The sequence below is a fragment of the Brachycentrus maculatus genome, unplaced genomic scaffold, assembly GCF_059751285.1.
Source record: "Brachycentrus maculatus isolate JH-2025_06_01 unplaced genomic scaffold, ASM5975128v1 h1tg000058l, whole genome shotgun sequence".
NCBI classification, from domain to species: domain Eukaryota; kingdom Metazoa; phylum Arthropoda; class Insecta; order Trichoptera; family Brachycentridae; genus Brachycentrus; species Brachycentrus maculatus.
This window is the reverse complement of record NW_028280812.1, coordinates 364,626-387,826: the sequence shown is the minus strand read 5'-3', so window position 1 is coordinate 387,826 and position 23,201 is coordinate 364,626. Positions and strand designations below refer to the sequence as shown.

General features: G+C 29.3%; 1 protein-coding gene across 1 annotated transcript in view; it reads left to right on the top strand.

Moving 5' to 3' along the window:
• Positions 1-12,374: 12,374 nt before the first annotated feature.
• LOC148311728 (uncharacterized) overlaps positions 12,375-23,201 on the top strand; it is a gene marked incomplete at its 3' end in the record, with an annotated part of 45,209 nt that continues 34,382 nt past the window's right edge. Inside the window, exons 1-3 of the mRNA XM_088256167.1 lie at positions 12,375-12,398; positions 13,605-13,759; positions 20,176-20,326. Coding sequence (XP_088112293.1) covers positions 12,375-12,398; positions 13,605-13,759; positions 20,176-20,326 — 330 coding nt within the window. The remainder of the gene's footprint in view (positions 12,399-13,604; positions 13,760-20,175; positions 20,327-23,201) is intronic.

Genomic DNA, 23,201 nt, shown 5'->3' with positions numbered 1-23,201 from the left:
AATTTTTTGACCGTCCAATGTATTAAAAAAACTAAAAATTAAAATTAAAAAAATAACAGATAATTTTTAATTGGTCTGGGTATTTGTGACGTAAATTTTATAAGTGTTCTTATTATCTTACCTGCAGACAACCATATAAAAGAGAGGTTTTGCGGGTTATTCTTAAAAAAGGGCAATTAAACACAAACTTATTTTTTAAACATTTTGTTTTCTAATACAAGGCTTGTGTTTCATTAAATTTTAACAAGTTTACAAAATTTGCCAGATAGAGAACATAAATAACTTTTTTCTTCAAATTCATGGAAATAATAAGTGTATAATTTTACTGGGGTTATTGCTATGAAGGTTATTGCTATAAACGCTATCTTAGTAACCAAGTGTAAGCTAGTGATAGTTAAAGAGTGCCACAATGAGTGTGAAAAATCGTTAGACAAATATTGCTACTACATATAAATAATATAAAGTTGATAAGACTTACAAATTAATAAATTTTAAATAACGAATATAACAGTTGTTTGCCGCATATCACACACACCATATACGTGAAAAGAGGAAAATCGTGCCTTTAAAATAGAGATTTTACTAGCAATTTTTGTGTAAAATACGTACAAATCAACGATTAAATTTAAATTCATCCGAGCTATTGTCATAGCTGGAATTAAAACTGAAGAATTAATGGTTAATTTGTTTGTTATGTATATTTTCTAACTAAGCCATGGCTTGACCCGTTTCCTACTGGATTATTTCTGTGTTGAACTGAAAGCCCGCTCGAATGAAAGGTTTAATTTTTAAACCCTTATTAAAGTAAAATAAGAGACACGAAAAATAATTAAAACCTGCAGATTACGTTAAACAAACCATTTTTATCTTGAACATGAATTCGACCATGTAATACATATTATTGGCTATTAAAACAGGCTTAGATTTAATTTGCCTCTTAAAAAATACGTTTATACTTTTATGATCAGTTTTAGGGATAGGGATATAATCCCTCAATCTACGTGCCATCATAAAATACCAGTGAATTTATTTTCCCCAAAAATTAGCAGTAGTGATTCATTAAACTTGTCTATGCTCCAAAAATATTAAACTGCGTTAAATTTTTATCCAGAACGCCAAAAAATATACGACCACTATACTCGTATGTACTCGTTTTTATAACATTTATCCCTCAAAGGACTCATTATTTATTTTGATTATTTTATATTAAATAATGAGGATTATTTTAACAAGTTTTTTGATTACAAAATTTGACGTGTGTCCAAATCTTTATTCACAAATCTACGTTTGTCCACTTAGGAGTTACATTTTTATATTTTTTATGTTTTCAATTTTATTTAAAAAAAAAATGTTTTTTGATAGTCAAGTATTTTTTGTATTTTATATTAACACTATTATTCTAGTTGTACTTATAATACCTATACCCCTATACCCTTTTCTATGACCTAAATTTTATTGTATACCCACACACAGGCCATGCCTTTGTGGGATCTTTTTTTGTATTTATATTTATATTTTATTCATATTTTTTTGTATTTGAATTTATGTCATGTAATGCAAAAGAATATTGTGTAGGGAGAGGGGGTTAAGGAACAACATTTTATTGTAAAAGGAAACATTGATAATAATAGTGAATAAAATATAATAATAATTCAAAATATTGTGAATAAAATCTAGATAATTGTACTATATTAACTGATGTAGTATCCTATGCAACATTATAAGTGCGTCCAAATACTTGTTCACAAGTCTGGATTATCTTCAATTATAGGAGTTATTTTTCATATTATTTTTTACATCTCAAAACAAATGAAGAAGAATAATAATAATAATAGAAGTATTTACTATTACGTGTAAGTGATTAGTATTCACCAATTCCACCAATATATATATATATATATATATATATATATATATATATATATATATATATATATATATATATATATATATATATATATATATATATATATATATATATATATATATATATATATATATATGTGTAATAAAATACCTAGGTACCTACCTATATATTTTATTAAGTACTTACAAATAGTACCTACATAAAACAGTTCTACCACCAGATGTCACATGCGTCGCACAGAATAAAACAAAAGACTTCCGATAGAAAAAATATAATATTCTGAACTGTCAGAATCAGATAGATAGATAGAAAAAATATTATAAAGATAAATTAAGAATAAACTTTAATTATAAACTTTAATTACAAAGCCACGCATTGTTTATTTTATTATTATACACCCACTTTACACATTATTTACACCCAATTTACAAAGAAAAATACTACCACGATATATATATATATATATATATATATATATATATATATAAATATATATATATATATATATATATTTATATATATGTATGTATATATATATATATATATATATATATATATATATATATATATATATATATATATATATATATATATGTATGTATATATAAACAATTATAATCCTATTTCTATTTATTGTACTTGAATCACTAGAACTTTCACTAGAGACATCTATCCTATATATATTATCCTATGCATAATTGAGTCCAAATTAGAGACAAATAAGTTGTACTTATCATTTTTTTGTTCACGTTGAAGAAGAATAATGATTCCACGTGAAAAATGTAATAAAATTCAGGGAAACGTCTGAATGTTGCGAATATCTGAGCATAATATTTGAGTTAGTCAAGTGGCGCCTGTGAGTCCAAGGTAGAGAAGCTCTGGCCACGGGTGGGAGTCGGGACTGAATTTTATTGATTGAAATAATGTATTAGAAACATACTCGTAAATGGACTTCCTCAAATATTATTTTATTTATTGTTTGTATGAAGTGTAAAAAGGATATTGTTTTAAGCTCTGCTTATTATTTAAATTATTATTAATTTTTTTATGTTTTTGAAAATTTAACCTTTATCTTTAAACCATTTTTTTTCGTAAAAAAACTATTTTGGTTAATTTATATAGCAATGATTTTGTAGAAAAATGTCTCAAAATATGTTACTTATTGTTAAAAAATATAAAGCTTTGTCCGCCTGAAGCCCTCAAATGACTCAAAGGTATCAAATCTGACTCACTAACTTAACTGACTATCGTGCCAATTCCCCACAGAAGTAGGTAGAGAGAAAAGAACGCCACATCACTTTGTCTTTGCAAATAATCTTCGCCTTATATACCTATGGTAATATTTATTTAAAAAAAAAAACAATGATTTTTTTTTTGTTTAAAAAAATCTAAGTCTTTAAAAATTTCGCCTACAAGTAAGATTATTTAAAAAGTAGGAAATTTCGAAATAATGTTGGTGGAAAAACACACGTCACGGAAAACAGCACTCGTCATACATATGTTTGTATGGCGAGTATGTAGGAGATAATTAAATGGAAACCGTATCTAGACGACGATGAGACATCACGCTATCATTGTCTCGGTGGCAATTTTATTAACTTCTTATAGTCAACACGCCAAAAAAAAGTACTGTTTAGTTCACAAAGATATATGACGTCAAATATAACGTCAAAAAGTGATGTTTAATTATATAGAAGTCCGCGTCTGATTAAATTAAGAAAATTTAATATCCATTCAAACTCTTAACCAGAAAAATATAAATGTTTATCCATACAATTTTCCATAAGTATTATAAAGACAGACACCTTGTAATTATGATTAATTGTAGATAAGAACTAAATAATTATAAGGGGGGTCTAAACACTCCCATTTCCTGCCGACCGCAGATTATAGTGGATTATAGCGAAAACAAGTTAAATTTGCGAAAGTTTTCCCCGACCAGGATTTGTCATTCTGTCACAAAAGGTAACAGTTTAGTCAAAGTTTCAGTTGACAGTAAACATCAATATTCTCCGAAGTGACAGGGATACCGGGTTATCAATTTGTGATTGAAAAATTCAGTCATTTTAATAAATCTATTACTTTGCCCTTTTCCTGAAATGTTCAAATTAATTGTAGTTCATGCTTGGTTTAGATTTTACACAAATTATTGTCTCTTCGTGAAGAGATACCAGATATCGTGATACAGAGATATCGTGATACCAATGTATGTAGTTCAATATAAGCCCCCTTGAGGTTTTATTTTTTATATATGTCAATGATTCCTATCAATTTCTCAATCAATATAATTGATTATTTGTTATGTTATTATTGATAGATAATTGATTATTTTTTCTTATTAATTGATTCAACAGTCACTTCATGGCAATGTCTATCTATTTTTAATTCATGTTTTACTCGTAAATATAGCTATTTTTTGTTTGCGGTGTGTGAAAATGATGCAGAATAAATCGAAACATGTGTTGTCACAATGAATTTTAAGTCATAGTGGTATTTACCAAGTAAAACTAAAATTCCTTCTCCTTCCTGCTAAATGTTTTATTTTGTATAGGTAATACCCTTTTTTTATCTCTGAATGTTTTTTAATAGTTTTATAACATAAATGTGGAATTGTTTAATTGGCTTTTTTTTAACGGTACTATTTTTAGATAATGTAATGTAATGTTTATTATTGTTAATATAACAATTGTTTATTATATCATTTTTTATATGTTAGCTGTACAATTCCCGAATAAATAAAAAATAAAATATACAATTGATTGATTCGAGGTGATATATAAAGAAAATCCATAAACAATGCACTAACATTAACTCTCTCTCTATCTCTCTCTCTCTCTCTCTCTCTCTCTCTCTCTCTCTCTCTCTCTCTCTCTCTCTCTCACACACACACACACACACACACGCACACACAATGAGCGTTTCAAAAAACCCCTTTCAATACCAGTTTTGAATCGCAGTTTATAAAAGTTTTAAAACGACTGTTTCATTAAAGAGTTAACTTGTTTTAAGGGCTGGGAAACAGAACTTTACTAACTACTCATTTGCGGTGTAGATTAAATAGTAGCAGTAAAAGTATTAAATAGTAACATGGATTTAAGGCCTTTACTTTTAATAAATTTGATATTTTGAAAATGCTAGTCCATTTGTTTTATATTTAGAAGTTTAAAAAAAACCGACAAAAAACATGGATATTTGTTATTTTATTGACCGGAAATAAAGGTTACCCACACTGCGTTGTTAAAACGTTAATCTCTGAACGTAATCGGTGTCCAGAAGTCACTATAATTATCCAAGAAAGGTCACTCACCAAAATCGAGTTGGTATCACAATACAAATCCTATCGACAACGAAAGCCAAAAATAACTTAAAGGTCATAAAAAATTTAGCTACTTTTAATCCAATTAAGATAACCGATGGATCAACTTGTCACAGAGTGACATGATTTTTTAAAATAATTATAATAACTTTGAAAAAAACGGTGTTTGGTATTTATAAAAAAAAAAAAAAACTATTTAATGTTGGTTGGTTCATAAAACTGCTTCAAGAGAAAGATTTTTAAATTTTGGTTTATACATACATATCTTAGCTTTCCTTGATAAATTAACATTTTAACTGATTTAGTATTGTTGAAATTTAACACTCTGTATCTAGGCCTTTTAAAACTAATGACAGCTATATATTGGTTTAACAGCGATGAAAGCTCAGTGAACTAACCACTGTGTTGGCACTCTTCCAATTATTCCGGAATAAATGTCTTAAAAAATCCAAGGTACAGTCCACAGCTCTACCAGGTATCTTCACATATTTTTCCAAAAAAATATAATATTGTAAATCGTCTGCGTTCTTAGTACAGTTCTTTACGTGTTTATTTAGTTGTAAAGCTCCACTGTCTTTCCTTTTTTCTCTGAAGAATGACAAAAATAGTGAAAGCTCTCCAACGTTCTTCTACGGTCATGAAACAAATAGAGTTTGATTTAGTGAGGTAAACACAACTCGACTTTAAGTTGATCAACGCAAAGTGTTTCGAGAGCTTTTGAAAGTGGCAGATAAACGTAGGCGAACAAAAAGATTTTTTTAAAGAAATCCTTTTGCTATATGGTATACATATAAATTTTATTAAGGGCAGAGGACACAAATAAAGGAAAATACGAAACAAGGAATGTTGACTGTTTGTTTTAAAAAATATTGAGAAAACGGCGATGGGATCCGAATTTTGCATTTTTAACCCACAACAGAAAAATGGTTTGGTACAAGAAATGTATTTTACGCTACTACGCTTTACATAACTGAATCTTATCTGCAATATCTACAAATATTAATATGCACCAGAATTTACTATATGTTATTATGTTGACCTTTGTAATTATTTTACAAATCGCTTCACTGGTTCCATTTGGTCAATTCAGCTAATACAGCCAATTCAGCCAATGCGGCTAATTTAGCCAATTTAACAAGTACGGCCAATACAGCTAATACGGCCAATTCAGCCAATACGGCCAATTCAGCCAATACGACCAATTCAGCCGATACGGCCAATTCAGACAATACGGCCATAGCCAATACAGCCAATTCAGCCGATATGACCAATTCAGCCAGTACGGCTAATTCGATCATTTTTGTAATTTCGACCGATTTGGTACATTCTTTTAATTCATCGATTCATCATTTATTACATCTATGTACTATTATTTACTGAAGAAATTATCATATGTTTACACATATGATAATTTCTATACATACACGTCTATACGGGTGAAATAATAAAATTAAAAAAAAAAACTAAAAATGTCAAAAAGTTGTTATCGAGCGAGTGTTTCGGTTCGTTCTTAACAAATATTTTTTTGAAAAAGGATTCTATTTTCTGTATTTCCTCAATATTTTCTATATTTTTATTTATTGAATTTATGAAAAACAATTCAACTGTCACTGACCAAACACAAATGAGCCAGATAAGTGTAGTGTGTAGGATTTTTTTTTCTATCACTTACATTAATATTATATAGAATAATCCTCAATTCAAGGATTCGAAAGCTATCGAGTTTTTTGTGAACCGGTATTTTTAAAATACGGAAAATACGACGAATTTTTTTTTTACTTATTTTAAAAGTATATATATTATAATAAATTTATTATATTTAAAATCTTAAATGTATTGAGAATCTAGTACTGGTAAAAATGCAGGTTATAAATACGTCAATCAAAATGACAGTTTGAATTGAAAAATATATATCCACCCGGTTGTCATTATGGATTTCACTTCCTGCTATTGTCATTCACCCCACGAATCCTGTTTTTGTTACTTAAGGAAGCTAAAAAGAAAGTAAAGTTGTTTACGTCAGTGGTCCTAAAAAGGGCAGTTTATATTGCAACTTTACAACCGGACGCACTTTCCAAGGACGAATAGACGAATAAAGCCGTAATGACCCATTTGTTATTGCTGCTATCCTGGTATTCCAATATAACGGATACAGTGTATCGGAACTAACGGACCAAGATATAAATTTGAAACGGATATATTGCGGATTTCGGAAGCAGTCTAAGCTTCCAGAATGTTAAGGCGTACAAATTGGAGAACAGGAATATATAAAATGAAGAACGATCGAGTTTTTAACTCTTTCAATCCAAACCAATTTCAAATTTTAAAAGTGTTTAATACTATATGTCAAATGTCAATAATAAAATTCAAAACCATACTCGTATTGTATCAGTCGTACACTGTTATTATTTAATTTAATTTTAAATATTAATGAATTATCGTCATAAGTTTAATGTTCTTATTAATGAAGATTTAATTGAAATCTCAATGCTTATACACTATGTAAAATTAACTTCGTTTGTGCTGTATTTCGCTTAGCTACCGAGCTAGAGGTCCCGGGTTCGATTCCTATGGGAAGGGGTTGAAAGTAAATAAATTTATTTTACACTCTAATAAGTTTATTATTAGATTAAAACCAATATTTTAAGCTTTTCCACTTTTTTTATTTGACCAGCGACCGGGTTTTGTCGTTACTGACATCCAGTCTGATGATGTCGGTAACGACGAAACCCGGTCGCTGGTCAAATGAAAAAAGTGGAAAAGCTAAAAATATTGGTTTTAATCTAATAATAAATGAAAAATGCAATTCCATCACGAAGTGTCAGTGGATAATATAAATCTTTTAAAAACTCTAATAAGTCCCCAATAGGTCCCTGAAACGTGATCACCTTACCTTCATGTAAGTAACGATCAAGAAAATTTACTATTTTACTTATATTATGATTGACAATAATGCTGAAAAAAAATTCAATATCCTTATGCAAAATCAGAAAGTACTTTACATATTTTTTATTTAGGTCGCATGAAATAAGAAAATTTTTCAAGATTCAAAGTGTTACAATGGATTTGAAGGACGAGAGAAAACGACTCGGCATGTTTATGATAATAGATTGATTTTAAAGCTATCAGTAATTCTCTTTTTCAAGTTCTTTGGAATTGCCGTTTTCCATTGATTTATCATTACTGTAAATGATAAGCCGTGTGAATTCATCCAGTTTAGCTTTAAATCTTATATCAGGCAAAAAATATTAATCTTCAATAATGTAAGCTGTAAATATAAGAATTGTCACAAGAAATTCTTGAATGGATACTCTGCATTAGTTGTTGTTTCTTAGTAAATCTATGACAGAATTTTCAAGGATATTTCGTATGAAATGGTCATATTTATTCTGATATTAAGATTTGTTCCTTTTTGCAGCTAATGATGCATGAGGCACCACATCGGATCGATAATGCGTTACATTGTCATTAATTATGTAATGTGTGCAAGTCATTTTCAAGCGCTTCGCAATATCTGGGTTCGGATCTTGAATACAAATTTAAAGGTCTCTGCGACATAAAACCTTTCTTTATCCAATCAAAAATGGCTGTTGTGAACTCAATCACGGAATGTCATGAGATGGATCATATATGGTATCTATGACTTCCAGATTTGAGTAGTGTGGTTGTCAATTATGGGTAGAATGGTGAATGTAACTCGTGTGTAAAATTATCACTTTATTAGCCTATGACAGGTAGTAATCCCTGTAAATGCTCAGACTTACATTTTCTTCTTCTTCTATGTTGAGATTTCAAAAAATGTAAATTTTTATTCGTTTCATAGAATTTCATTACAAGTTTATCTCCTAAAACGAAGTATTTCAAATGGTTATAAATGATAATTGATACATGATAAATATACGGTCTCATTATTTTGTAATAAGATGAAAAATATTTTTTTACAGAAAAATCAACCATCTTCTAAATAATGATGTAATGAGGGAAAGTATGGAAAGTAAAAAATAAGATAAATCTAATTTCTCTAATTGGAGGAACATAAAAGAAGCAATTTGATATTCAATTAGATTATTCTGGATCATTATTTATTATAATTGATTTTTTTTTAAATTCTCAACTAAATGCTAAAATTTTATCTTTAAGCATATTTAATGAGATAAATTATTGTGATCACAGCAAAAGTATGCTGAAAATAATTTTAAAAAATAACAATAACTTTGATTTTTGTAATTTAAAGATTACACAAAGAAGGAAATATGAACAAAATAAAGTAAAACAATTCTTTGTATGTAAATTTGAGTAAATAAATTTAACTAAAATATACATAAGGTCAGATTTATATTGAGTCAATAACTGACTTTAAACACAAGGTAAGTTAATGGTGACTTGGTGCTGCTGTCACATAAATTGATTTCACGTCAGTACCTACAGTGCTGGCGAACCAGTGCTGACTTCAATGTTCTCGACTGATAACTACATTTGAAGTAGTGTAAGTCAGCTATCAGCCCCAGTAATGACGTCAGTAACTGACTCAATGTAAATCCGCCTTAATAAAATTTTAAAATAAACATGAGTAGACAGGTTCAAACGTACAATTTGTACCAAATATTCTAGATGTAAATACAAGGAAACCTGAAGTTAAAATATGTAAAAATTCATTTCAATATTACAAAGGCAATTGATAAAACGAACAATGAATAAAATAGAGCATTCAATGGTAAGATTTAAAATTCATACTGACATTTCTTGATGGAACTGCATTTTTAAAAATAATTTAACATCTACATAGTTTTTAGTTGGAAACAGTGACCGGGCTTAGTAGTAACCGACATCACTAGTCTGATGATCTCGGTTACGTCAAAACCCAGTCACTAGTCAAATAAAATATATGTGAATAAAAATAAATAGTTGTTATTTTATAGTATATTTTCTTGTGTAGAAAAAAAATAGTTTCCCTTGTTAAAGATAAAATAGAAAACATTTCAGTTAGCAGTATTTTACTATAAGTACAAAAAATCGAACATTTTACTTTTCTCAGATTTTCCGAGACCCACAGAGAACGGTTTAAGGTCATATTTTACCATAGCGACATTTCAAATGGCTCCGCAAAATAGTTTAGGCAGCCACCAAAATAAAGCCCTTTCCGTTACTTATTTCAAATTTACGATTTTAATTCAATGCCAGCGATGATAACTCATTTTCGGTAAAGTTTGTTTTAAACGAAGTAGTTCAAACTTTAAATGGAATTCAAACTTATGTTACTCGTTTTAAGATAGGATGAGATTTCATTTTTTATCGTTTTAAAGCAATATTTTTATATTAAAAATAATAGAGTAATTTATACTAAGGAAACGAATAATTTATTTTAACATTAACTGAACCATTTGCGTTATTTCTTTGGAGTTATTATATTTAATTGATACCGCGTAAACAAATTGATTTGTTTTTTATTTTTATTTATCAAAGTTCCAATTCTCACTTATAGTCACGAGAGAAAGCTATTCAATCCATAACTCAACACAGGCCATGCCTAAAGAGCCGTAATACATATAATAAATGTATATATGAAAAGAATATGTATATTTGAATGTATCTATGTATTATGAAAAAAATAATAATAAAAAAATAAATAAAAAACGTTTTAAGAAGATGGTAACTGAAATACGATTTCTACCGAGATACGAATGCGACTGTTACAATACTGCATATATGCAATTTAGTATGAATAACTGTGGTAATATGGATGGCCAGAATGATGAACGAAATTCTTAAAAGGGATTTGGAAGGGTCATTATAAAAATTAAAAAATTAAAAATACTATAAAAAATAGAAAAATAAAACAGAGCAAACTAGTTGATTAATTAGTTTAATTTTGTAAATTCATTCAAATATATTATTGTTAATATCACATATTAAAAAAAAATATATATTTTGAGCGTTTAGAAGTGAATTTGTGAAAATATCAAATTATATCGTGATCCCCAGCATGGTTACCCAAATGTGCTCACCACTGTTAGAGTGGTCAAATATTAACGGATATTATTTATTTAATCGGTTTTAAATTTTCACCAGGATTGTTTTCAATATTATGTTGGATGAATAATTGCAATGAAACTTTCAAAAAATAAAACAGCTTTTCGAATTTACATTTCGATTAACAAAAGATACATTTCATCACCGTTTTGATGTCAGCATAATTATCTGGTCCATTATCAATTATCGCTAACGAGATAAATGAGTTTGCACGTTCCAAACAAAATTGCATTGTTCTATTCATTGTTCAAAGTCATTGAGTGTTGATACAATTCAGTAAAATACACATTTCAATGAGTTAGTCCAAGCTCAAAAACTAATTGATTACTTTAAATTTAAACTGGAAAACATTCGACATAAAAGCGTCTCATTATTCGGCTTAAGGTCTCAAATTATTACTCTTTTAAAAATTTTCAATTAGTTATTTATTGTAGAAGAAAAATAAGTTTGATTTTTACTCAAAAAAATAAGTGGTAAAAAACAAGTATTTTTCTTTTACAATTTCATCATGTTTTTATCACAAAGTTAATGCCGAAACAATAATTAAAAAAGTTATTTATTTTTTAAATCTCTTTTCAGTTTTGTTATTCAAGTACAGAATCATGGGGCTTTAAAAGTTAAACTTTCGAATATGCATATTATGTACATGGAATTAAAATTTATACAAAATTTTCGCAATAAAAATAAAAATACATTTAGTTATTTGAATGTTTTTAATGACTAATAACTTTATTAAAAAAATCTTACATTGATTTCGAACGATTTTTTGGTACTATTTTTCTAACCTTACGTGTCCATCCCTGAAGAAAAAAGACGCTAGTCAAAGCCTGTTTCATTTAAATACGTGTACGGTAAAAGCATTTTCTCCAAACCTTGTAATTTTTAATTTTAAATTTGAGAAATAAAAAATATAATTCTTTAAAAATATGAGTATTCTTGTCAATTCCCTGTAGCAAAACTTTAGACCTGAAAAATCGTGAACAAATAGCTGTATATTCTCGTTTCGCAATAAAAATGCCCTAAAGTATTTATTTTTTGCCAATAAATAAGGATTACTTGCTCTGTGTGCTATTAGTAGTATTGCTTTTGGTGCAATAACTTTGTAAGATATGTATTACATCTATAAATATCTCAGGGGGTCGGCGTAACACAACAGTTGATATGATCCTGACTAACGCAAGCGGGGTAAGATTACTGAGGGATGATTGTGTGATTTAATAGGGTTATGTGTTTTATGTAGGTAAGGGTATACAAATTTCCCACATGTAGTTTTGATACCTTGTACATTTTGTGTCAAAATTCATCAATATTGACGTTATCGGTAATCTAATCTGGTGGTACCACAAGGATCACAATTTGTGATAATATATAATAATACTTATTTAAAGCTACTTCATCGTTTATGTATTTTGAGATAAGATATTTAGGAATTAATACTAACTGAGACAAATTTATGAATGAGTGACGTTATAAAGCATGTCCCACCGAGGTTTCCCATGCCGAGGGCACATTTTACAATACACTAAGACCTCACTTTGCGTCATAGATACGTTCCAAAATATCGCGACGCGAAATTGAAACAACGCAAAGTGAATTGCTATTTTCCATTGGAAATCATATGTACATCAAAGATAGGTAACCGTATTTTATTCAGTCCTTCAATATTAAAAAAAACGAAGAATATTTACATAACAAAACAAAAGTAAAACTTTGAAACTACGCAAAGTGAAACGATGCAAAGCGAGGTCTAAGTGTATTTATTTATAAAATCTTATGAATGAAAATGGATTATAACAATTAATCAAATACAACATGGCCGAAAAATGCGATGTATTTCTGATTCACATATTTCTATTGTCCATTTATGAATAGCTCTTCTATATTTAGTTTATATTTATAATGACTTTATGGATTGCATAATAATAAGTCCTTTTTACCAAATGAGATGTGTTAATTGTGAGCGAAATAAATATATATATATATATATATATATATATATATATATATATATATATATATATATATATATATATATATATATATATATATATATATATATATATATATATATATATATATATATATATATATATATATATATATACATATATATATATATTTAATAATAAATAAAAATAGTATTTTAGCTTTCTTTATAAAAGCATGGAAATCAACCTTAAATACTTCTCTTGCGGAACATAGCTGACATCTTTGGTACAGTAAAAACAAGATACTCGTATTTGTATTGATTTGGTCACGGTTTCCAAGATTTAAGGTTTAAGACCAATTTTTAATATAATATCTGCTCTGCTCAGATCCACTTCAATCTAGCTTCTCATGCAATTGGTCTTACAACACATAATTAATAATTTGGTTACTATGTTTCGTCAGGTGGAGGAGCCCGACCAAGGAATGCCAGGAGGAGGTTCATCCGAGGAAGCAGGGGGCACAGGATCTCAGGGCCACTCGCTGGCCACTTCCAGGGACGATGACGATGATGACTCCAGCAACAACGCAAGCTCAGAGGGGAAGAGTCCAGGCCAAAGGTGACAATACAGATTCTTTGATTTTTATCTGCTTTTTATGAATAAGTACCAAAAAAATTAACTAATTTGGCGATTGTTTTTTAAAACATGTTTTTTTGTTAAATACGATGAAGAACAGGGATTTATTATTGTAGGTAGTTGTTGATGAATAATACACTTATGATTGTAAATATAAAGGGTCATATTTATACATTATGTTACTTTAACTGACATTTTTTTATTTATTTTTGGAAATCATTAATCCTTCTTCCTCTTAAAATCATGAATTCATATACGCATAACTATCGTTTATGCGTAACTCGTTTGAGGATTTAGACAATATTTATTTTTCTTACTTTAAAAGGACAAGTAGTGCCATTTATTTCAGATCTACCGACTTCCATTATCCATTTGTGAATAACTCTTAACATTCCTATAGCCTTCTCTCAAGCTTTCAAACCAGGATATGAATATTTAATTCTATTTTATTGTTTTGTCTGATAATTGATTTGTTTTTTTTTTTGTTAAAAATAACCACTGTCTTTCTTAATTTCCACGATAGACTTAGAATTAGATATGAATAACGCACCAATTTTAGGAAGCTTCACTCCCGTCGAACTTCCATGACCGTGGCGCCTTGCTCGTCCCGGGTGACGTCACCCCAGAGTGAGAAGTTGCTAGAGGAGTGTCCTGACGAAGAGAGGCACCCGATACGGAGTTACGGAACTAGGGGAGGCGCGCACGGTAGCCGGACCGGACGCAGGATGTCCGGCAGCCAGAACTGGAGCAATGTCCGGGCGGTCATGGCTTATTATTGCTCCTTGAGGAAGATCAAAAGGTTCGGGACTCTCGCGGAGGTGGCGTAAAGGATTATGCCGAATGCGTGAAATTGGCCACAAAATAACAACAAAAAAATCATAATACTCGAAACATTTTGGCACTTTCCAAATTGAACAACAAACATTATAACGTTTGCGAGATTTAATTGAATTATTATACATTTTTTCACACAATACTTATGATTTTACGAAGCATTATGCCACATTTTATTCAACGTTCTACATTCTAAGTTCTTAGTTCTTGATCTGCTTGAGTCAATGGACCATTACAAAAAAGTTCAAATAACTACTTCTACAGCATTTTTCACTTTTTTAAATGAATTATATATCAAAATGCATGTTTTTCTAGCCCTATCTGTATTGAAATGAACCAAAAGCTACCGCACTCGATTAAAGTGGTGTTAGTTCGATCATTAATTATATGGAGACAAGTTCATTAGCCCTACGCAAATACTTTTTGAATCTAGGAGGAAAGTAAAAGAAGGGGCTCAGGGTGAAAGACATAACTGTTATTTGGAGAATAAATATTTTTGCTTGTGAGATTGAAAAAAGTAAATAGCAAGGCACTTAGGATTGCAACTCGTGCTTATTTCTATACTGCTAATGTGTACAAGTACCTTAAAATAGAACATTTACTTCATACCTGAAAGAGTCATTGATTATTTTTTTGGATTTTAAAAGAATTATTAACTTTGTGATATTGTAATACAGCGCTTTCCTTATCATTAATCGTTCACTTTGTGTAGTACTACATACTTTATAAGCAGTATACTATAAATCTAAAGTGGCATTACGCAAAATGAACAATGAATGGCAAGGAGAATGTTTTATTGCGATATTTTTCATATAAGCTATTGTTGTTTTTGTTTCGCACAAAAGCAAAATTCTACCCTTGAAGGATTGATATCGAGGTATTATTTAAATTATTTATGCTCAACTCAAACTCTTACAACGAAAACTAATTGAAAATTAAACAAATTAGTTTATTGCATTCATATTAAATATGAATTGATTTAAGATAGGTACATAATTTAAGGTCTGATTTTAGTTTAAAACTGTGAAAAATGCTTTAAAAAAATCCTGTTTAAATATGAATACACCCTTTTGCGCATATTAATAAATGGTCTTTTGAGAAAACAATCACGAAGAATGTGATTGTTTGGCGATATTTTGGAGCGTATCTGAGTCTCATTAAACATAGATGCCATGCGATCCAAAAATCGTCAAGAAATGCATCGCACGTCATAATAACCCAGAAATACTCCATCAAAGCACTAATCACATTCTCCATCTTTCTTCTTCATCATTTACAGAATTCAGGGACTTTTGATAGCAGTAACCCAAACCACTGCGTTGCAAGTTATGTATGTTTCTAGGTGTCCCATACCTGCGCAAGGTATATTTCATACTCTCGGCCTCTTCGGAACATCGTGTCGCCAGTGTTTGAAACAGTAAAAACAATCATCTTATCTAGTTTACTGCACTTGGAAAATGCCACACAGTTTACACAAACCAATAGCGAAATAAGAATTCAAAATAGGTACAAACCACTTATTTGTATGTTTAGATGATAATCCTGAACACGAGCACTCTTTATTGAATAAGTTAGACGGAATTGCCGACCTTTCCTACCCTTTTAACTTAAACTAAATACACTTTAGATAAGAAAACTAAATTACCTAAAATAAAAATATCTATGAAACTAACAGAGAATTGCTTAATATACATCTTTTTAATAGATTTATACTATCCACTGACACTCCGTGAGGAATTGCATTTTTAATATATTATTAGATTAAAAGCAATATTTTTAGCTTTTCCACTTTATTTTTATTTGACCAGCGACCGGGTTTCGTCGTTACCGAAATCATCAGACTGGGTGTCGGTCTGATGATGTCGGTTACGATGAAACCCGGTCGCTGGTCAAATAAAAATAAAGTGGAAAAGCTAAAAATATTGGTTTTAATCTAATAATATATTAATATACATCTTTATAAAAAAATTATAAAAATACATTTCTCACATTTCTCTTCATTCATATTATTTTTCACATGGTATTCTAAAATTTATCTCGTTTTCCATCCAACGGTGCGTAGGGCACCGCATTCGGTCAAAACTGCGTTAACTTGATTGATGCAACCATCTGAATGACATAAATAATGCATGGAGATGAAAAAAAATGAGAAAAAATTGTAGACTGGAAAAGGAGGACAGTAGTTATAGTGACGGGACTCGGCATCGCATACTCGTAGTCGTTTAAGCTAGTGTAAATTGTAAAATAATATATTTGAAAATTTTAAAAGAAAACAACGCTATTTTTGGAGAAAAGAATATTACAACATTTTGAGTGTGTCCAAATACATGTTCACAAAATCTGGATTATCTCCAATTACAGGATTCTATGACAGTCGTTAGCCCCGTAAATGCTCAGACTTCCATATTCTTCTAAAATAAAAATAAAAAATAATACGAAAAAAATATTAATTTGCTTTGATTATTTTTTTATATAATAATATATTTTACATGAACGTGCTTGGCAAAAATTACAATAACCGTCTATTTTACTAAAATTTATTAGTTGTTCCATATCATTTTTATTACTTTTAATACAAGTATAAAATACCAACAATACTGATCTTCTTTTATCTGTTATCTCGACAAACATAGTGTGTATGTGACCTAGATAGCGAAGTGAGTAGGAAGAATATAAAAGGAACTTAAGTTAATCACGGAATTAACCGATGGATGCAGTATCATCCCTCTTCATCCCTTAAGGAACGTCTGCTTAATTAAATAGCTAGTCGAGATAAATAAAATTACGAATGAGAAAATTTCATTGATTCAATTTGAGAAATGGATTTTCCATAGACTCATGCAATAAAAAAGTATTGTTTATAATTAAATCTCCAAATGAATCGTTTATAATGTTGTGTTATGTGTTTTGAAATACAATTATATAGTGGAATAAAAAAAACATAATTTTAAACATAAATTAAATAAAAACATTGGATTAAATATAAATTATAAATAAAAAGAGTTCGCTGTGGTAAAGAAAACTTGCAACATTGACGCTAAATTACTTTTCTTCTAAAAAGATTAATATTTTGATATCCGTTGTAACATAACAGGTCTCGTATGGAGTTGTTACCAATAACTGTTAACGTAACACAAAATGCTAGGATAATAACTTAATATTTTACTAAGGACGTGCCTTGATATTTTATTATATACTTGTCAGACTTGATATATAGATACTTCATGTTCGATTTTTTTAAATGACTGCAAAAAAAACAGATGACTGCGTTTCCCGAGCTCAAATTGCAACCTTTGATTGTGCAGGCGATTAAAGTACTAAAACAGTATTCTTCTTCTAACCCTTATAAGCACTTAATTATGCATTGGTAACTGTAATGTATTGACACAGCTTTATCTCCCTTATTACTCTTACATCGAGATACGGTGATCAATGCTGCACTTCAGGTACCAGTCCATGGTAATATCAAAATTCATATACGCGTGATAAGTCATTCGTATTTATTATTAACCCCACCCTTTAGAAATAAAAATCTCGGGGCCTTCAACACAATTACAAAATATTATTTATTGATTCGGCATTAACTTTGTGGAATGACATGATTATTTCAGTTTCAAAACACTGATTTTTTGATGAAAAATGTCCTAACGCCATGTGTTGGCAATCTGAGAATTGAAACAGTTTTGTCAGCAAAAGTATTTTATTATTAAAAATTATCTGGAAATACCTTCTTAGAACATTGGCTTGGGTAATAAATGGAACGATTTTGTGAAAAGTCTATTCGGTATTGTTGTATTTATATCCCAGTATCTTTTTATTTCTTTCTCGTCTATACTAAAGAGAATAAAGAAATTAAATGATAATCTATTTTGATATTTAAAATCATTTATCAAGTTGTGTAGCTACATACGTACGTACAAATTATTGTATGGTAGCAAATATGATGCAAATATCCATTTTAATAAAATGGAGGTCAAGTTTATAAATATGTCTTCGTAAGTCAATCTAAAAAGCTTATGTTGAGTTCTGTTCAATCAGAAAAGCGAGAGTCATAGATTTAAAATAGACAAGTGTAATTTAACTTATTAGAAAATATTTATTAAAACTGCATTCCTGCAGTTTTTTTAATTCTATTAATGAATCAATAAAACTGGTTTAAAATAGCGTTAGTGCACGGAATAATTGATAAATCTTGAAGTAGAGCAAAATTATTCTTTGAACGTTTTTTTTTTCCAAATTCGATCACTGAAAAACGTTTTATTAGAGTGGCATATCCTTTACGAACCTAAGCTTGCGTCACATATTCCTTCTGGTAATGCTACGTGTGACTATAGCTGGAACAAGGGTCTTCGACCTCACTGGCCTTCTTCTTCCTCGTGACTTAGCTAGTGGAAAGGGAATGGAGCTTGGATGTGACTAGCGGATCTCTTGATTAGAATTTTGCGGCGAAAAATCCTCAACGGATCATTTCCTAGTAAAGCAAATTCACAAAAAAACTAACGATAAATATGTTGTAAGGATAAAAATAGTAGCGTTAATGTCCCCATATCTGACAGTCCCTAATATCGTTCTAGGTGCTTAAAACAGGACACATTTTTTGTAGGAGTGTACCGACCGTTGAGTATTTTTAGCTGATTTTTTAAACTTACTTTCATTAATATTACAAATATTTTTCGTCATTGGTGTTTAGGTAAATATCTAAATAAACATTGCAATGTGTGTCCTTAAATTATCTTTAGAAATGATATAGATTATCATCACCTGTTGATTTATTTAACTTTCTTTCTTATAGCAACTGTTTTAGTATGTTTCTGAGATGTGTAATTTTAAAAATGGTTTCTTACTTCTTATAATATACTTGATTTAGAATTCTTAAATATGTTAGATACTAGATGTGATTTCAAACTTGTTACCTATAACCTTTATATGAATGTTTTATGTATTTGACTTTCATTTTCCTACAGGCATTTAAGAATAAACATGACTAGAATTAGATGTAATATGGAAAGATGTTTCAGTAAAAATTATTTTTTAAATCAGTTTTATCTTCGTAAGCATTTGGTGCTATTCTATGATCTTATTTATGATTTTAATATTTCAAATAATTAATATTAAAGCGAGGAATATTTCCTGAAAAATTCACTGAAAATATATAGATTCTGTCTTTCTGTAAACTTCCTTAAGCATGGAGTACATATGCAAGAACTTGAGAGGTTTGCACGATGTGTTATGACTTGTATGTGTTAATTACATTGTTTGTTAGATAATAATCATACATAGATTCATATTTTGTTTAAAACATCATATTAAATTCTTGAACGTCATTTGTTTTCCTTTACACAATTAAATCTAAGTTTCATAACGGTTTCACATTTTGTCAAATGTGGTACAGAATAAAAGTAATTTGAATAGTAAAAGATTGCACGAAATATAAAACTTTTCGATCAAAATTTCAAGAAAACCATTCTTGAATTTCAAAAACCTTTTTGTAAATAAATACTCATCTCTTTACATATATTAGCACGCATTTAACAGTATTTAAAAACGTTTTTTGTAATTCATAGGACGAAATCGAACCAACGGTGGATGAAGCTCCGCACAACCGTTCAACTTAGTTCAGCAATTTCTACAATTCAGAAAAAACCACCACTTAAAAGAGAAGACTCATTTTTGAAGAGGTTTTCTACGAGACAAATACCAGAGACACAGGAAACAGTGAGTAAATGTTTAAAATTATACATTTTTCTTTATTAATCTGTTTATTTTTTTCGATATATCGTTTGTTTAATCTCCCATAAGATTAAAAATATTCGGTAACGATTATTTGGTACAATAAAACTATTCATACGCGAAATTCTGCCGCTGGAATCTCACGCCCGAGTGAGTAATGGGACGTCATTCATTTTTATGGTTATTTCTCCGGCAGTACCTGCCTTAGGAACCCCTACCTACCGGGGGTGACAAATAGTGAGCAGTCAAGTATCACGTTTTTGATATGGCTACATTATTCTGCGTGTACTTTAAGGGAGAACAATAAATGGGTGAGGACTTAATAATTAAGTAGGTATAATCTACAAATTCACTTGATATATTGAGTGTAGTTATTCGTAGGTACTCGTGTTGATATCATTTTTGTCACAGCGATACGATATGGTTATTAACCCTGAAATTTATTACTTATTTTTTTTACAAAAATGTTAATAATATTAGTTTATAACCACTCAACAAGATTTTTATGTCTACAGGTTTCGATACGTACCCGTCTCTTCGTCAGGACAGTTACTACCACAGCATGCAAACAATACCACCCTTCACCACCATAGCACCATTAGCACCCTCAAAACTACACAAAATATCTAACACATGCGATTTTTGGTCGACCCAAACTGTGGTACTGTGGTAGTGATTGTCCTGACCAGTAGACATAAAAATCTCGGTGAGTGGTTATATACTAATATTATTGACATTTGTGTAAAAAAATAATTAACCACAAAGTAAATGCTTTAAATATTAATAATATTGAGATTATTTATTAATAATTTAATTTTACTTACGTGATTAGTGAAATTTGATTTAACGTACATTATTTGTAAAACTTGTTCATTATTTGTGATTTATTGTAACAATCATCTTTATTTAATAGTCCAGAGGATACAAATTCATTATTAATAATTATTTCATATCTTTGATGTTGAATTAGCAATAAGGGCGATTGCGGGGGTGAAATATGATGGCCTTTTAGTACTGCAAAAAGTACTGTGAGTCATTTGAAAAACATGTAAAAACTGTGACATAACCGAAAGCAAATAAAAAATTGGTTAAAGCATCGGTTTTATTAATGTTCATTCATGTCCTGGAGTTGTCGACACTGAGAAATTTAAAGAGAAATAAAGAAACGATAATGATAATGAATCAAAATATTTATAAAACCAAAGAGTTCTTAATAAGAAACAATGTTTTATACAATTATAAGAAAAACATAAGAGCGTGTTTTTTATGTTTACCCATCTCACACGAGAGTACGGCGAAAAATCTAAACGCAACGATATTAACCAATAAATACTACTAAAATCATTCAATTGAAATTAATCATAATTTTTAACTATCTTGTTACATATTATAACATAGAATTTTGTTTAGCTTCCCAACAGCCTGATAGTGTCAGTAACGACAAAACTTGGACACTGGTCAAATAAAATAAATGTGAAAAAAACTATGAAGTTGTTATTTTATTACATAAAATGGGGTTCAACCATGAAATATTAGTACAAAATTAAATATAATATACAGTAACAACGGTTTAAATATAAAATACCCGTAAAAGGTACCATAAATAAGATTACAGCGCCTATTTTACTAGCGACATGACGTCAATTAAACGCACTAAGAGGTAAAATGTATTTCGAATATCAAACAATTGCAGTTAAGTTCCCTGCATGTAATGCTGAAAACAATTACCTGAATGCGATTGACTTTATATAACTGCTCTAATTAAAGTGATTGCACTCCGTTTTGATGACACATAAAAGTGATCAGTATTAATCTTGAAAGCCTCTTTCAACCCCTCCGCTATACAGCCCCGAGAGTATTATTCGTAAGAGGGAAGCTTATTCTTGTGAATGCAGTCTTTCCGTAGGCTTTGGAAGACGTTTTATGTTCTCTGTGTTTAGCGTCGTAGCGTTCCCTTGAAATCGGATCTCCTTTATGCAATCTTCTCCACAGTGATATTTGAGAGCTTTTTTCAAAAGCGTTGAGAGTAAATTTTATACGCTTTAAATAGCAAATAATAATTTATCTTCTAAAATTTTTGTTAAAAAAAGGATACTTACATTTTTATTAATTATAAAACATTCTCGCCCTTTCGCTGGACTCGCCTATTATAAGATGAATTCAAGAAATATGAATTATCAATTGATGTGGGAGTTTGTGATATATTTTTCATTTATTTTTTCCCTTTTCATACTACCATATTTACTATATCCTATCTACTATATATATATATATATATATATATATATATATATATATATATATATATATATATATATATATATGTTTATATATATATATATATATATATATATACACATATATATATATATATATATATATATATATATATATATATATATATATATATATATATATATATATATATATATATATAACGTGGTAATATTTTCCTTTTGAAAATTAAGTGTAAATAATATGTAAAGTGGGTGTATAATAATAAAATAAACAATGTGTTGCTTTGTAATTAAAGAAACGACAATAAAAGTTTATTCTTAATTAATCTTTACAATAATTTTTATATCTATCTGATTCTGACAGTTATTTTTTCCTATCGGATCTCTTTTGTTTAATTCTGTGCGACGCATGCGACATCTGTGGTAGAACTGTTTTATAATATGTAGGTACTTTTTGTAAGTACTTAATAAAATGTATAGGTAGGTACCTAGTTATTTTATTACATCTCCCCCCTTGGGGAAGAAAATTCATAGTAAAATTTTCACTCGTCCTCCGGATCATCTCCTTGAAGTGAAGGGACTGGTATAAGTTTAGTGATATGATAAAGGTTTGATTTTATTTT